Raw genomic sequence first — 16,232 nt, forward strand, 5'->3', positions numbered from 1 at the left:
AAAAAACATTCATATTTTATTTCTAACGCAGCTCCCGTAAGATGAGAGTGACATAAAGGATCCGAATGAGTGCGTGGTAGGATCCGGACGAGATCCGACGCTCTATAATTATTTCTACTTGATTCGATCCAAAATTCATTTCACTTGGACTGTTGGGACTTGAGTGAAGAAGAAAACCCCTCTGTTAGAAAATCCCCGATTGAATTTTCCCGGTAACCAAACAGCACACAAGGTACGCTTATGTTCTATTGCAAATTTTCTTCCTTTTTCTCTCCGTCTTTCCGTTGCCAAGAAAATCTTCGGAATTGGGAAAGAGAAGCTTACGAAATCGTGCAGCTTGTATCTGAAATTTCAAATTTTCAATTTGTTTTCCCTCTCCATTTGTTGCCACCAAACGGGTTGTTAGGGTTTGTAGCTCTTTACACAGAGATAGGGTTTAGAAGCGTGTATGAATTTTCATTATGGAAACAATTTTCTTAATTTGCTATTTTTTTCTCTGCGTTGGAAAAGTGTATGAATTTTCATTGTGGTATTATTTGCAGAGGTGAGAGATGCTTGGGGATTGGATTTGATATGAGTTTAGTATCATAAAAGAAGGGTCCTGAGTAGTAAATAGCTGAGGGGCAAGGAGCTTTGCAGCTTTACCATCATATTCAAAAGGAATGTGGACGAATGTTTTCAAAATCGTATGTTCATTTACCCCCATTCTCTTCTCTTCATTCTTTTCGTTAGCTTTGAATTCTTAAAGTTTCGGTATTGAGTTCATTCTTAATATGGCATACTTGCATTGCATCATGGCTTGAATGCAGTTATATTTTATAACTTTGCAAGAGAAAAAGAAGAGTGACCACAAAAGATCTTTTTAATGTGTAATGATTAATACAAAGAAAATATCGCCTAATATAATCCGAAATGCTAACTAAATAAAAGAGAGAAAAACCCTTTATTACTGTTAGTATATGGATTCTGTTCAGGAGCCACATATACAAGTACAACCACATAATTGAACACAGATGTGTAGTCCTTAAATTGTTTTACCATCTAACAGTTGAAATGCATCTGACATAACTAGAGAAACAATTGCTTTATATTGCATAACATACGCTGTATGTCTTTAATTACTCTCTATGTTAGTTGTAGCTTCCTTACTAATTTTTTTTATTTCCTCTTTTAATTGATATTGTTATTAGATCCTAGGGTTGTAATAATTTTTCGAGACTATGAGAGGAACCAATTACCTTTTGAAATGATCATGGAGAGAGGAAAAATGGACGCTGCGCATCCAATCAACTTCAATCGCTTCCCTCTGTTCTTAAATCTAACCCGCTGGATAAGGAAAGCTAATAATAACCTGACACCATTATATTGGGAGTTAGGGAGGTGACTCTGTTGTGATTTACGGCTCGAAATTAGGATGATGCATAAATTAGGTTTGTGTTACCTATTTCGTTTTGGTGTCCTGTCTGTTTTTGATTTTGACTTCTTGGTTGGATTTCCTGCTTGGTGGAGAGATTTTGTTGATTAACCATTTGATTAGGATTTGGATTTACTTCCAATTAGGATTAGGATTAGGATTCTTATTGAAACCTAAGTCCTATGCACTATAAATAAGACCTTGGGGGTAGTTTTATTTTGTGTGCTGGCATCATTGCTCTAGGGAGTTTTCTGTAATTGTGTTTTGGGTGGAGGTCACCGTTTGGAGTTATGAGAGTGTGGCTTATTTGCGTGGCAATTTGGTGAGAGTCAATTTGTGAGTTCGAGAGTTCAAGAACAATTTGGGAGAATCTCTTCCGTTTGTTTGGATTCTTCACTCGTTTGGTTTAGGGTTTGTAATTTGTGGGATTTGGGTTGTGAGAGTCAAACACTCTTTTGCAATCTCCATTTGTTCAGTGAAATTCCTTGTTGTGCTTTGCCCGTGGACGTACGTAGGCTTTTACGCCGAACCACGTTAATCTCTTGAGTTCTTATTTTGATATTGTTTGTTTCTTCACTTATGCCGTAATTTGTTAGAATCGTTTCCGCTTTCGCATAAAAGTACAACAAAACCCACTTTGATGATAAATGGAACCATGATTGATCATTTGCAACCATGTATTTTGTCAATCTCTTATTAATTCTTGTTGATTAATTTTATTGTGATATCTGAGGCTACAAAAGACAAGCATTTGGTTTTTTTGTTGCAAATCCTTCTTTATTATATTGATGTTGTCATATGGTAAATTCAATCATGATACGTATGAATACTTCTTTTCTTTGATTCATTGCTTTCTTACATTACAATTCAAAATGGATCTTAATAAAAAATCTGTGTGAGGAAGTAAAACATATACACGCAGAAGATGTATGATTGTGATATTAACATACAAAATAAACCCCCTTAAATTTACCCTATTTTTACTGCTGAAGAAAATAATGTGTCATTGTCAAGAAAGCCGTTTATCTTTGTACAGGGAAAGAGAGTAGACAGTCGGGTTTGAAGGAGATGAGATTTCCTTTTTCAGTGGGTGTCACAGAGAGAGAGAGAGAGAGAGAGAGAGAGAGAGAGAGCTATATTTCTCTAGTTCTTATTTGAAAAGAATATAATCCTTCAAAAATATTTGCATGATGGCTATGCTAGTTAATAGAATATTGATTGCTTCAACAGGGCGGTTTTCATCAAGTATCATGGTTTCAGTTGCTTCCCCATGAGTCTGAGTTGATCCCACTACCAGATAAAAGGTAAAAATCCACCCCGTATCTTTCTTCTTAGTTTCCTAATAGTTAGGCAAAAGGCTCTCTGTCATGGTCTCTAAGCATTAGCAAAGCTTACTCTCTTTGACATGCTCTCTAAACATTATCAAGGCTAACTCTCATTTGCACTGTTGAGCAGTGCGAAAGATGCTGCCACACGGCTGGTACTTTCATCACATGTACAGTTGCAGAAGGATGGATTTCTCAGCACATGGACCAATTCCTTTGTTGGGCCTTGGGATCCATCTCAAGGTGTGCACAATCCAGGTGAGAAATGGATCCTTTAGTTCCTTAGTACACGTAACTTTTTGGTTGGTAATGTTGAAGAAATAAATCCCATACTGGTTGTAGATATAATATAATATAAGTACAAATATGAAATGGTCGTGTATACCTAATGGCTTAGTTGTTGGGACTAGGGGTGGATGCTCATTTGATACTTGTTTAACAGAATAGGGAGAAAGATGCCATAAATTCTGTGTGCTATGGGTGACAAAAATTTGGTTACTAAACTGCTGCTTTATACAACATGCACAGATGAGAAAATTAAACTCTGGCTTTTTCTTCCTGGGCGGCATTCAACTGTTGCTGACTCTGCTCAAGCTGCAGTCTCTAAATTAAGAGGTACTATGTGTTTGGTTTTTGTTATCATGGTTTTGTACAATAGCCAAATAGTAGATTTATTATGGTATAAAATTGTATCTGCTAAGTTATATTTTAATTTTATAAATTTTTGGTGAGAAGTTGTTGCATCTGGACTTTGGATGTCCCCTGGGGACTCAGAAGAGGTTGCAGCTGCCCTTTCTCAGGCTTTAAGGAATCGTATAGAAAGGTCAGTGCTTATCAATCAGCGAAAACCCAAGCAGTAAAGTCCTCTCACTAGTATCTTGACAATGATTTTCTTGGTATTTACAGAGCACTATCTGGACTTGCCTACATGAGATTTGGAGATGTATTTTCAAAGTTCCACCCATCAGAAAGTGAAGAGCTTCTCAGGTAATTTATGCATTCAATTTCAATTCCAGTGGTAGAAAGGCTTTATAAAGTCGTATTTTTCAATAAGAACGATGGCAGTGATAACCAGCATTTAATGGCGATGATAAATATTTAGTCTGGTATTCAATGCTTTATTATTTCACCTCAATCTCAAATCATCATAGCCTTGGTTCCTCAACTTAATTATATAAGTTATTTTCAGATCAATCATCTGACTGCCTACATCTTTTTGTTGGTGGTTGGGGGGTGCGGGTGCTACTGTTAAAAGTTTTTATTATATTTAACATCAACTTGTTCACAAGTAACAATCTTCCCAAGTAAATGATCATTTTTTTTCCCTTCTTGGTTTGTGCATGCATGTATGGGCGATTCTACAATAATTAGGTGCCAAATAAATTGGTACTTTCATGATGCTTGTTGAGTTGCCTAATGATTGATATATGATTTTCAGGAAAGGGCAGCCTACAGTTGAATTTATCTTTGCTGCCACTGACGAGGGAATCTTTGTGCATGCTTTAGTATCTGCAAAGTATGTAAAACTACACCATACTTTATACTGGCAAATTTTGTGTGATACTTGTTCAAGCAGATTCTTTTGTGCTTTATGTTTATAGGCATGTCCGAGCACTTTCCAATGGTGATCTAGAGAGAAAACTAAAGCATTCTTCCAAAAATAGTGGTTGTGGGCTTCCAGGTTGGTCTACTTTCTATACCATGCTTCTAGTTCCCAATTTACTTTGAGGTGTGCTAGAACTCTTTAACGTTGTCCTTTAAATTGCGATTTGAGTTTGAACGTAGGGAGATGGATCTGCTCAGATTTTCTAATCCAGTTTGCATTTTGTTAAATGGAGTACAAAATCAGATTAGTATACAAAATTTGACCTGAAAAGGCTGTTGTTCTTTATGTTATCAACTGACAATCTAATCATCATTGATTGTGTATTGAATCGGTGGTCGCAGTGATTGTTTCTCCTCATGGAATGTGTGGTAGGCTAACTGGATGCTGTCCAAGTGATCTTGTCAAACAAGTGTATTTTAGGTTGAATTTACTCCTTTATCATCCTGCTCTACTATTCTTACTATTTTGACTAGCACTTCTTCCTTTATAAGAAACAAAATATTATTATATTAATGATTATGTTTTGTTCAAGCAGTTCTAGCAAGTTTAAGACTGGAAACGGCTTTATTGGTTTGGCAAACCATGCCTCACAAGGTTCTGGTTGCCAACTAAGGGGTCAAAATTGCTATGTTGAAGTTACCCTTGGTTGTCCTAGACCTGGAAGTGACAGGTCCTTGCAAGTAAACTCAAACTCCTTAAGAAATACAGGAAAGCATAACCTTTCTGAATCTCTTGCTTTGGGAAGAGGTGATCAGAAGTTGGCATTGGATAATTCATCCGTTTATGAAAAAACATTTGTATATCCGGCTGAGGCAGTGCTTGTCCCGGCCTTGCAAGTGGCCAGATCATCTCTGAAGAGGTACCTTTAGTTTTTCTGTGCCTGGTGTTGCTGCAATTGATGAGTTAAATTTCTTTAACATTATATAGAGCTTGGCTCAAATTGGAGGCAATTGTCTAACCCCGCTGGGTGTTTTGTGTACATATGTATGTGCTAAGATATTTTAGGAGCTTAGGAACTTATGCAAGAAGAATAACTTGGATGCTTCGCAAGCACCGATATGAAATATGATTTTATTACTATATTGTGCAAGGTTCAAAACTGTTTAGAACTATAATATGTGGTCCAATTATTGCACTGCTCATTCTTATTTAGCTCCTTATGTGTTAGCATGTTACTTGACCTAAAACTGTTGATGTAAACATGTAGATTATGGCTACAAAATTGGATTGGACCCTCCATGGCTGGCTCATCTTTCTTTATGCTTTGGTTAGTGATTTATTGTTTATATTTAAGTGTTTCTCGAGCCAAGATAATTTTATTTTCACATTGTGACTTTTTAGTATATTTATTTAGTTTATTTTGAGGTTCGCTCTACTGCTTCAATACACACTCACATGTACACCTAAATTTGCAATTTTCTTGGGAGATTGTAGTGGTTGTTTCCATTTTCATCAACACACAAGTTAGATCGAGAATATTGCTTGTCATTCTTTTCTCACATAATCTGGTTTGATTTTCTAAACTATATGTTCTACCTTTGCCTATAATTTAAGTCTTTCCTAAACTTCTTTATTACTGAGGTTCATTATGACAATCACTATAGATAGAGTCAAAATACGGTGGCTGAATTGTATTTTCTCTTACTTCTGTCTGTTGGTCTCTGCAGTTCTGAAAACATAGAACCTTTGGAGGACTGGAATGAAACCGATGGGATTCGCACTCAACGTTGGTATAATAGTAGTAGCAACAGTAATAGTAGCAGCATTAGTAGCATAAGCAGCAGCTCCAGCGATAGTGATTACATGATGGCTACAGGAGCCAGTGAACTAGAGGCAGATGCCGATTCTTTAACCTGTAGACAGTCTGGGTTATCTTTTAATGATCGGTTGGGAAATGATATCTCCAAATCGGTATCTCATCTATCCATTAATCAGGCTTTTTATTAGCAATTTATTGTCTGTTAAAGAAAAAAAAATCAAATGTAAAAAAATCACGGCATTTGCACACTCGTTTGGGAATTGAAAAAAAAGAAGGATTTTTAGCCAAAATGGTCCCTGAGATTGTCAAAACTCCTCACTTTTGGTCCCTGAGATTTAAAATCGATAGAAGTGGTCCCTGAGATTTTCCACCATCAATCATTTTGGTTCTCCTGCTAAAAATCTCCGTTAAATTGAAGAAACCACTAGTTCAGGGGGAGGGGCTGATTTGACAAAAATATCCTCAATTTAACGGAGATTTCTCACAGAAGGACCAAAATGATTGAGGCGGACAATCTCAGGGACCACTTCTTTCGATTTTAAATCTCAGAGACCAAAATGAGAAGTTATACCAATCTCAGAGACCATTTTGGATAAGAAGCCTTAAAAAAATTCGTACTCAAATGTATATCAATAGTTAATGTGAACTTGACTGTATCATGACTTAGTACTTCATGTTGATAAATAGTGCATGGGAACATGACTTTGTATCAGACTGTGTTTGCTTCAAAGTTCTTATTACAGATTCCCTAATATTATTGCTTGTTTATGTGAGGTGAGTTTATGGGATAAATGATTATTATTTATCTACAGGGTTTTAAGCGTCCGCGAGCTGGAATGGCAGATTCATTTGCTGAAGTAGGTACAGCTACAAGTGCTTCTCTGCAGGATGCATACAACTCTGATTTTAGTTCCATGGAAGTTAGCAACTCAGCGATCCCTGGACTTGCAAATGAGCAGATTGGATCTCATTGGGATTGGGATGTTGATGACAGAGATGGCACCGATATCCATGCTTTGATTAATGAATTTGGAGATTTCGGTGACCTCTTTGAAGATGATGTTTTGCCTTTTGGGGAGGTATTTTCTTATCCTGTCTGACATCATAAAGCAGTGCATATTTCCAGGATTTTCATTTACAAGGCTTCTTGTTTGCAGTTGGTGTTGCAATATGTTTTTGCTTGATATATGTATTAATTTAATGTCTTTGACAATGATGAGGTCAAGCTTTATTTGACAGTGGAGGATATTGTTATTTATCAGTAAGTTGATATTAAGATCCGATACCAGATATATGGACTTTAAGGATGACATTCATATGGATTGATATGTGTGATTCAAGCCTTGTATATTACTTGAATTGAGTAATAAGTTTTCTTCTCGCCTTTTCTTACACCCATGGGTGTGGGGGAGGTGTTCTTATACCTGCATTGTGTTGTCCCCGCCTTTCCTTGTATTGACATGATTGTGGTTCTTTTGATCTGATCCCGTTTCTTTGTTTTGTGAAGCCCCCAGGAAGTGCCGAATCTCAGTCTCTCATGTTTTCTGCACCAGACCCTGGCGATGTAGTTGACAATTCAGTTGGGATGATGGATGTTTCTGATCAGTTGCTTTTGTCTGACGGCTTTCCATCCTTTGAAAGCTTTATTCCACCCCCTCCAGCGGCCATGGAAGAGCCGCTCATTAAAAATCAAGAAGTCATAAATAGTGTGCTGTCCTCAGCTCCAGTCAACTGCTCTTCAGCATCTAATATAAGTGAATTCGATCATATAATAAAAGCTGAGGCACTGATGACATTTGCTCCTGAATATGGAGCTGTTGAAACACCTACAAGTGAAGTTTCATCGTCCGTTTTTAGAAGCCCATACTTGCCAAAATCTCGAAAAGCGGAGAGTTCAAATTCAAACTCAAGCAGTTACACATATGGTCCAACACCACCTTCTTCTTGCTTTGATGGATCTGATGAGAAGACTGGCATGCCAATAAATTCAAAATCATTGCCTGGAAAGAAGGATGCAAGCAATATTATCCGGTCGAAGAATTATTACACTCATGTGGAGAGTGGAAAAGATCAACAAGATGGAAGATTGCTTACAGGTAGTAATGGAATTGTGCTCGCCCCTGATGGTGCAGCATCATCTCCTTTCCCAATTCTCAATTCTACAAATGCTGTTAAAGTGGCCCAGAGGAAAATCACTGAAGGCAGATTTGAGTCAGAAAATCCCTTTCTGTCTATGAGGACCATTCTTGCAACTGAAGTTGAGTGCATTCTATTTCAAACTTCAATGTGTAGAATAAGGCACACCCTTTTGTCTTCAAGCAGTCTCTCATCTACTGGTTTCAGTAGTCTGCCAGGTGACCAAAGTGTCATGCCAGAAAACATGTCTGGAAAGTATGAGGCGAAGAGGAAAGAATTGATACCCGTTAGAATTGCTGGTGATATTGATAGAGGAATGACAGATGGGCATCCTAATGCACCTGTGGGTGTCTGGCGCACTGTAGGAGCTCCTAGAGCCCCTAAACCCACAAGTTCATCTAGTAAAGAAATTAGCCCGTCTTTGCCTCATTCTTCCTTCAATGAAGAAAGTTTACCATCTTATGGGCAAAGACAACCACTTCAGGAACTTCTGGATGGATTTACATTACTTGTACAGCAAGCTACATCCTTTGTTGATTTGGCCCTAGACTCAGATTGTGGTGATGGTCCTTATGGTTGGCTGGCATTACAAGAGCAATGGAGGAAGGGATTTTCTTGTGGGCCTTCTATGGTCCATGCAGGTTGTGGGGGCACGCTGGCTTCTTGTCACTCCCTGGACATTGCTGGTGTGGAGTTAGTTGATCCACTCTCTGCAGATGTAAGCTTTTGTTATAAACTTATATATGGTGTTCTTCTACGCAGAAAATTGATGTTCTTGTTCCAGTAGCATGTTCATGCTGATCTTTAGTATAAAGACTTTGAGATTGATTATGTATGAACCTTGGATTAGTATATTATTATTAGGTAATAGTTATTATAGGAACTGCACTAAATTAAATTTACTTATGCCTTACAAATTACGGGTACAGACTACTATGGAGGTGAAGATTTATTAAAGTCTAACTAGATAATGTCAAAACTTTCTTGGATAATTGAGCTAGATTCCTAACAGACTGATTGAATCAATGGACATGCAGTGCTTTGGCATCTATACTAGGATTTAAGTTGAGTTACCTAACTGTCATGCTTTTAGTAGCAGTGTTAAATAGTTCCCTTTAAGCTTGCAAGTCCTTTTCTTAAAGATGTCCTCCTCCAAGTCAATATTAATGTTATTTTCAAAGAAACCATGTTATGCCAGTTCCAGTTATTACTTGTTTTGTATAAAAGCAACCTCGTGGTTGAGTTTTGAGTACCTTCTGAGACAATGATATTATATGACAGTCTATTAGGTTTGTCAATTATTGTATTCTGTATATTACACTTTTACCTTGTAGATTCTTTTTGTGACCTTACTACCGGGTTATGTTTAATATATTGATGAAACAGATATTAGAATATGACTCTTGTTCCCTCCATTTCAGGTTCATGCTTCATCTGTGATTAGTTTGCTGCAGTCTGACATAAAGACGGCACTAAAGTCTGCATTTGGTATTCTGGATGGGCCAATGTCAGTCACTGATTGGTGTAGAGGTCGCAACCAATCAGGTGAGAGCACACTTGATGTATATTCTGCTGAGTCCGCTATAAGTGAATGTAGAGATGTTGCAACTTCTATTGGAGAACCATTGAGCCCATCTCCGTCTTGTTCTGCTGGATCAACTTTCATTAAAGGTATTGTTTGCTTGTATGTACTTGATGAGGTGGTTGATTTTAATGTATTTAACAGTTTGAAGTTCAACAGTTTCCAGTGCAATGGATGGGGTAAAAGCGGAAGAGACATCCCAAAGAAGATCAAACCAAGACAACTGCACTTCTGAGTCTGACCTGCAGACATGCTCCCGGCTAAGACCTACACTTTTTGTTAATCCGTTGCCTGCTATACTTGTTGGGTATGTGTGTCCACAACTATTTTTTACAACATCTGGAAGTGAGATTAGGCATCGATTTTGACTTGTTTAAGAGCAAGGATTCATATATAAGGAGGCATATTCAACATAGTATGGAGGATTCTTTGACCTCCTGGATAGAGAAGGTTGAGAGTTGAAATAGCCGAGTAACATCATACTAACCCCAAAGATAATTATCATTTAGCTGCCTTATTTTTAATCAACTTATAGCTCCCTGCAACCAGACAAAATTATATAAATACACGAGAGTAAATCCCTCATGAGTGCTATTTCTATCAAGTGCAAATGCGACCAATGCAATCTCCTTTCATCTAGGTGGACCTCAGATAAAATAAAAGATCTTGCATTTTGGTAATGTAACCATACATCTCAAAAGGTTCTTGTAATATGATTTACCGGTGTTTTCAAAGGATTTGGTGAGGTGTGCACTTCTATCCAAAAGGCTTAGGCTTTGCTTTGTGGTGGGTGGTAAAGCCCTCATTGACAAGTAATATGTATACGCGTAGTTTCAATATACCAGACCTCTTGAAAAGTGTTCAGCCTAGGAAATATGTCAATTGTCCCTTTTGTGCAATTATTTTGGTTCTAGCCTTGTATGAAGTCATTAGCCATTGAATGCCCATGAGAAACCACCTCAGGATTCATGAAACTGTCAGTAGTTCTGTATTAAACTTATTGATGGTCAAAAGAAAATGATAGTTAGGATAGAAAAATAGCTTGTTGAAATGGTTGTGGCATCTTCTTACTGATTTTCTAGAGGATAAGAATTTGTTGACATATTTGGAATAATTATTCTACCTCATTTTGCGTGAGTCACATACAGAGAAATGTGCAAATGATCATTTGTGTATTAGGTATCAGGATGACTGGCTTAAGACATCAGCAAGCTCTCTGAAACATTGGGAAAAGGCTCCGCTTGAGCCATATGCTCTACAAAAACCTGTAAGTTCATCGAACCAAATTTGCAACAAACGCCAGATAGAAATTATTTATGCTGTTATCTCTGTATACCAATTGTTGGAAGAATATTTAAGATGCTTGTAATTGCCAATAATTTCTTCAACTTTCTGTTTATTGATTGTTGCAGATTACTTATTCTGTTGTATGTCCAGACATTGATCCCCTTACATCTGCTGCTGCTGATTTTTTCCAACAACTAGGAACTGGTAAGTGGTTGTTTGCTTCAATTGAGGTTATTATCATCCACTTTTTGGGTTTACAAGATTTGAATTGTTATTGTTGTCTGTTACACAATTGCCTGAAGTATCATAGCAAAGAAACTAACAATCTGCCTTTACAAAAGGGAATTGTTATTGGCACTCCAAAAGTCTCATTTTGCACTCCAAACTTTCTATAATTAATAAGAAAACTACACTTGTGAGGAGTGTAGAATGAGATTTTTGGAGTGTTAATAATAGTTCCCTTACAAAAATGTAGAATTGTATATCCTACTTTTAAGTTTCTCTTGGTTCTGCATCATCATCTTAGTGATGGTATCCCATCATTAGATAAGGATGAAGAAGCTCTAACATTTTAACTCAAAACTCACAATCACACAAGGGAACACCTAATGTTATGAAATAATTCTGCCACATAGGCTTTTAAACAGGATAAATTATGTTGAAGTCATACATTGACTAGTCAACCCCTGAAAATGTGTAAATTCAAAATTCAAAGAGACATTTAGGAGTTATTACTTGAATGGAAAATAAAAGTTTGTGCATAACTCAGTTATCTATGGTGAATTTGCATGCTTTCAGATGTTCTCTGTTTAGAAAGAGAAAAATATTTGTCTTCCACCTGATCTCTTACCCCTCCCCTTTTTCTGTGTGTTTTAATTCTACCTTTTGCTTCCTTTTCTCCAGTCTATGAAACATGCAAATTGGGAACTCATTTACCCCAGATTGTTGGGAACCAAATGGAGGTGGACTCTGGGAGAAGGCCATCTCCTGGGTTTGTCCTACTTGATTGCCCTCAAGCAATGAAGATAGAAAGCAGGAATGCATCTCTTGTGAGCTCAATAAGTGATTATTTTCTCTCTCTTTCGAATGGCTGGGACCTGACAAGCTACCTTAAGTCTCTCTCAAAGGCACTCAGAGGTTTGAAACTTGGTCACTGCTTGTCCACAAACGCAAAAGAAGGAAGTAGTGGTCCTTCAACGGTGAGTAAAGTAGGCCTTCAATTACTTTTGTATTTAGACCTGTTCTTTTTCTTTCCTGATTATGGAAATTTAGTGGTGTTCCTATATCTGGATAAATTTTTTTATTATCCTAAGTTGCAAAGCTTTCTTAACTTAATTCATTTGGGACTCTGTTGAGTATGCTGGAAAGTCAATTTTACCTTATTTTGATAGTTATTTGAAAAATGTATTTTCTACTAATTGCCTAAGATAATTATGAAACTATTTTAACAGTTTGTGATTGACATCCTATATTATGTTGGTTCTTTGTATCCAGGTGATTTATGTTGTGTGCCCCTTCCCTGAGCCTATTGCAGTTTTACAGACTGTCATTGAGTCTTCTGTTTCTATTGGATCGGTCATTTTCCAGTCGGACAGAGATAGGAGATCTCTATTGCACAGTCAGGTTTCCAAGGCATTGAGCTATTCGGCAACAGTGGATGAGGCATCAATATCAAATATTTTAGTACTTTCTGGTTTTAGTATTCCTAAATTGGTACTGCAGATTGTGACAGTGGATGCCATTTTTAAAGTTACAAGCCCATCACTGAATGAGCTTGTAATTCTCAAGGAGACTGCTTTTACTGTTTACAACAAGGCTCGCCGAATATCACGAGGAGCATCTAGTGATGCAGTGCAATCGTCATCACTGTCTAGTAGACCGCATACTGTCCTCACACAAATGTCTTCTCCTACTCCGGGGATGTGGAAGGATTGTGTTGGCTCTCGAATTACTGGGCATTCCCTTCCAAGAGAGGGTGAAATTGATGCTAGTTTGAGGACTGGTGGCTGGGATAGTTCATGGCAAACAACAAGAAGTGGAGCAGTAAGCTGTGATCCCAACAGACTTGGAGATTTTTTTCCGCAAGATGAGACTCGCTACATGTTTGAGCCACTTTTTATTCTTGCGGAACCTGGTTCTCTAGAGCGTGCATTGTCACCTTTGGCTTTTGGTAATTTATCATTAGAATCTTCAAAGCCATTGTCAGATGACAGTAGTGGAGGCTTTCTGCAGAATGCAAGTTTGGGTGGAAGTGCGGATTCTGGATCAGGTTCTCAAGATGGATCTGAGCCAGATAAGACTCCAAGCCTGCATTGTTGCTACGGATGGACAGAGGACTGGCGTTGGCTAATATGTATCTGGACAGATTCAAGGGGAGAATTACTTGATAGCCACATATTCCCTTTTGGTGGAATCAGCAGTAGACAGGACACAAAGGGGTTGGAATGCCTTTTTGTGCAAGTTCTGCAGCAAGGCTGTCAGATACTGCAGGCATGCTCTTCTGATACTGGTGTTGCCAAGCCGAGGGATTTTGTGATTGCACGCATTGGAAGTTTCTATGAACTTGAATACCAAGGTATACTGAGTTTCATTCCCATCATTTTATGTTTAATAGTTCTTATCTTCTCTGTTTAAAGTTGACGTTGTGTGTTGGTGCGGTTACAAAGCTGCAACGTATTGAGTAGATTAATAATTTTGAAGATGAACTGTGATGGAAAATGAAGTCTATATTATTAGGGATTCTAGGGTGACAATTGTATCATGAGATACAGTGGCCACATGGGTGAGAAATAAATTATGAGATGAAGTGCCCACATCCACATGCATTTAGAATTCTTTTAACCTCTTTTTCTGTTGGTAATTGCAATCAATTTGGTTATTATTTGTACATCTTATATGTTGAGATCACTTTCACTGATGCAGTAAATTTTAATTCACAGCTTTTATTCTCTTTTCTCAAATTGGCATCGGTGTTGAATTTTCAAATTTTCCCATCTAATTGTGAACAGAGTGGCAGAAAGCAATTAATTCAGTTGGGGGTTCAGAAGTGAAAAAATGGCACTTACAACTGCGGCGATCTGTGTCTGATGGGATGTCTGCTAGTAGTAATGGGCCTTCCATGCAACAGCAGGAAATGAGTATGATTCAAGAAAGAACCTTACCTTCTTCACCTGGCCCTCTGTATGGCAGCTCTCACTCAAAAATGTCTGGATATAATAAGGGTGGCTTAGGACAATCTTCTGTCAGAAAGCAGCTCATGGGCACACAGTTAATGGACAGCTCAAGGAGTTTGCTTCAGTGGGTGCAAAGTATCAGCTTTGTTACAATTGCAATTGATCACTCTTTGCATCTTGTTTTTCAAGCAGATACACAATCTCCGGGTCAGTTATATCTTCCAGTCCTTATCTGTACATTTTTTTACACTCTTTGTATTTTCTGTTAATTTATATCTGACTGAAAAGGAAAATTTAATAACCAGCACCTCTGTTGTGCTTTGTTCTTTAAGGGCCAATACATGAACTTGGTATTTTTGGAATAATAGTTTTCACTGAACTGAACACGCATCTTTTCCATTTGCATAGCGAAGTTCTCTTTCTTCTTTTGCGTGTCTTAAAAAAGAGGGGAAAAGAAGTATTGAGAACAAAAGCTAACAGCATTAATTGGGACTTTTTTTTTATGCGATGTGAACCAGGGTTCTACAGATCCACACAAACAAGAGAAATTTTTTTATGAAAATAGTTCCGTTAGCTAAATCACGCAAGTTTATTTCTGAGACACTTCAAACCTTTATTTTTATTAATATGCCAAGCGGATCAGAGAAGTAATTGTGAAATTTGATTATAATATTGACTCCAATTTTTGTGCAGGAGCTCAAGGTGCTGTCGGTATGGGCTCATCAGCATATCTGGAAGGCTTCACACCTGTGAAGTCTCTTGGCTCCACACCTGCTTCTTACATTCTGATCCCATCACCGAGCATGCGATTCCTCCCGCCAACACCTCTTCAGCTGCCCACGTGCCTCACAGCCGAATCACCTCCACTAGCCCATCTCCTTCATAGTAAAGGCTCTGCTATCCCCCTTTCTACTTGTTTTGTGGTTTCCAAAGCTGTACCTACTGTGAGGAGAGATCGTAGGAGCAACTTGAAAGAAGAATGGCCCTCATCTCTTTTGGTCAGTCTTATTGATCATTATGGAGGTAATAGCTTTAGCCAAGACAAACTCATGAGGGGTAATACCAAACAAGCTGGAAGGAGTCCAAGCTCGGAAGCTAGAGAATTGGAGTTTGAGACTCATGTCATTCTGGAATCCCTGGCAACCGAGCTTCATGCACTCTCATGGATGACTGCAAGTCCAGCGTACCTGGAGAGGCGAAGTGCACTGCCGTTTCATTGCGATATGGTTTTGAGATTGAGGAGGCTTTTGCATTTTGCTGACAAGGAGCTCTCCAGGCATCAAGAGAAGGCATAGAGAAGGTAAAATCAAGTGATCACTTGGCCATTTATTGGTAAATATATATGTATGTTTAGGTATGAAATCCCCAAGTGAAATGTCGAAGGCTGTGGCACAGTTTAGTACGATTTTTGTAAGATGGGGAATCCTAGATGTAATTTTAGCCTGCTAATTTATAGCCATCTTTGTCCAGATGGATGTAAACGAAAATAGGCGGTTTGGGAAGAAATAGTTAGATCTGATAGGTGTAGATTATCATCATGTATATCAACAGTTGGAAGGATAGATTAATATGAAGATTAAGGTAGTTGGAAGGAGATTATCAATGTGTTCCTCTTGTTCTGCATGAATTGTTTGTAAGAAATGAATCAAGGCGTGATTACAGTTTCAGTTTGTTTATTTTTATACAAACTTTGGTACATGAGATTTTGAACCTACGACCCCAACACAAAAGACGGCAGTTTATTGCAGAATGATTATGTCACATGTATGTCAAATATGCCTTGTCGTCGGTTGATAAGACTCGGATAGGCCGGCAGCATAGGAAAGGTGCACTGCAACTGCAGCATGATACTCTCCAATTTCGGTTTAGCTGTCCTATATCCATACCATCCCTTTCGATTACTCTAGTTTTTCTCCGCATGGGACCGAAAACTGATACTTTAATTTTGCC

The 16,232-nt window shown here is 38.0% G+C and overlaps 1 protein-coding gene across 2 annotated transcripts; it reads left to right on the top strand.

Annotated features, from left to right (window-relative positions):
* Positions 1 to 45: 45 nt before the first annotated feature.
* Positions 46 to 15,949, top strand: GCT (RNA polymerase II transcription mediator). Of its 2 annotated transcripts, XM_068454187.2 has the most exons (23): positions 46 to 232; positions 543 to 686; positions 2,645 to 2,718; positions 2,870 to 2,997; positions 3,268 to 3,354; positions 3,475 to 3,562; positions 3,646 to 3,726; positions 4,178 to 4,255; positions 4,341 to 4,420; positions 4,687 to 4,765; positions 4,881 to 5,204; positions 5,553 to 5,612; positions 6,013 to 6,256; positions 6,917 to 7,183; positions 7,612 to 8,958; positions 9,662 to 9,911; positions 9,982 to 10,129; positions 11,002 to 11,089; positions 11,235 to 11,313; positions 12,013 to 12,308; positions 12,604 to 13,684; positions 14,118 to 14,489; positions 14,976 to 15,949. In XM_068454187.2, exons 2-23 carry the CDS (start codon positions 663 to 665, stop codon positions 15,575 to 15,577), a joined length of 5,877 nt encoding a protein of 1,958 aa, XP_068310288.1. In that variant the 5' UTR covers positions 46 to 232; positions 543 to 662; the 3' UTR covers positions 15,578 to 15,949. The 2 variants fall into 2 exon arrangements, with proteins under 2 accessions (XP_068310288.1, XP_088548001.1); XM_088691875.1 differs by lacking the exon at positions 5,553 to 5,612 and having other exon boundaries at positions 92 to 232.
* The last annotated feature ends 283 nt before the right edge of the window (positions 15,950 to 16,232 follow it).

Source organism: Pyrus communis, chromosome 3 (genome assembly GCF_041283825.1).
Source record: "Pyrus communis isolate YQ-2024b chromosome 3, ASM4128382v1, whole genome shotgun sequence".
Lineage (NCBI taxonomy): Eukaryota > Viridiplantae > Streptophyta > Magnoliopsida > Rosales > Rosaceae > Pyrus > Pyrus communis.

Coding starts and splice junctions, on each gene's coding strand:
- GCT (XM_068454187.2), top strand. CDS start 663: ATGTGGACGAATGTTTTCAAAATC. Junction 7,184..7,611: donor ATGTTTTGCCTTTTGGGGAG/GTATTTTCTTAT, acceptor TGTTTTGTGAAG/CCCCCAGGAAGTGCCGAATC. Junction 10,130..11,001: donor TTGCCTGCTATACTTGTTGG/GTATGTGTGTCC, acceptor TTTGTGTATTAG/GTATCAGGATGACTGGCTTA.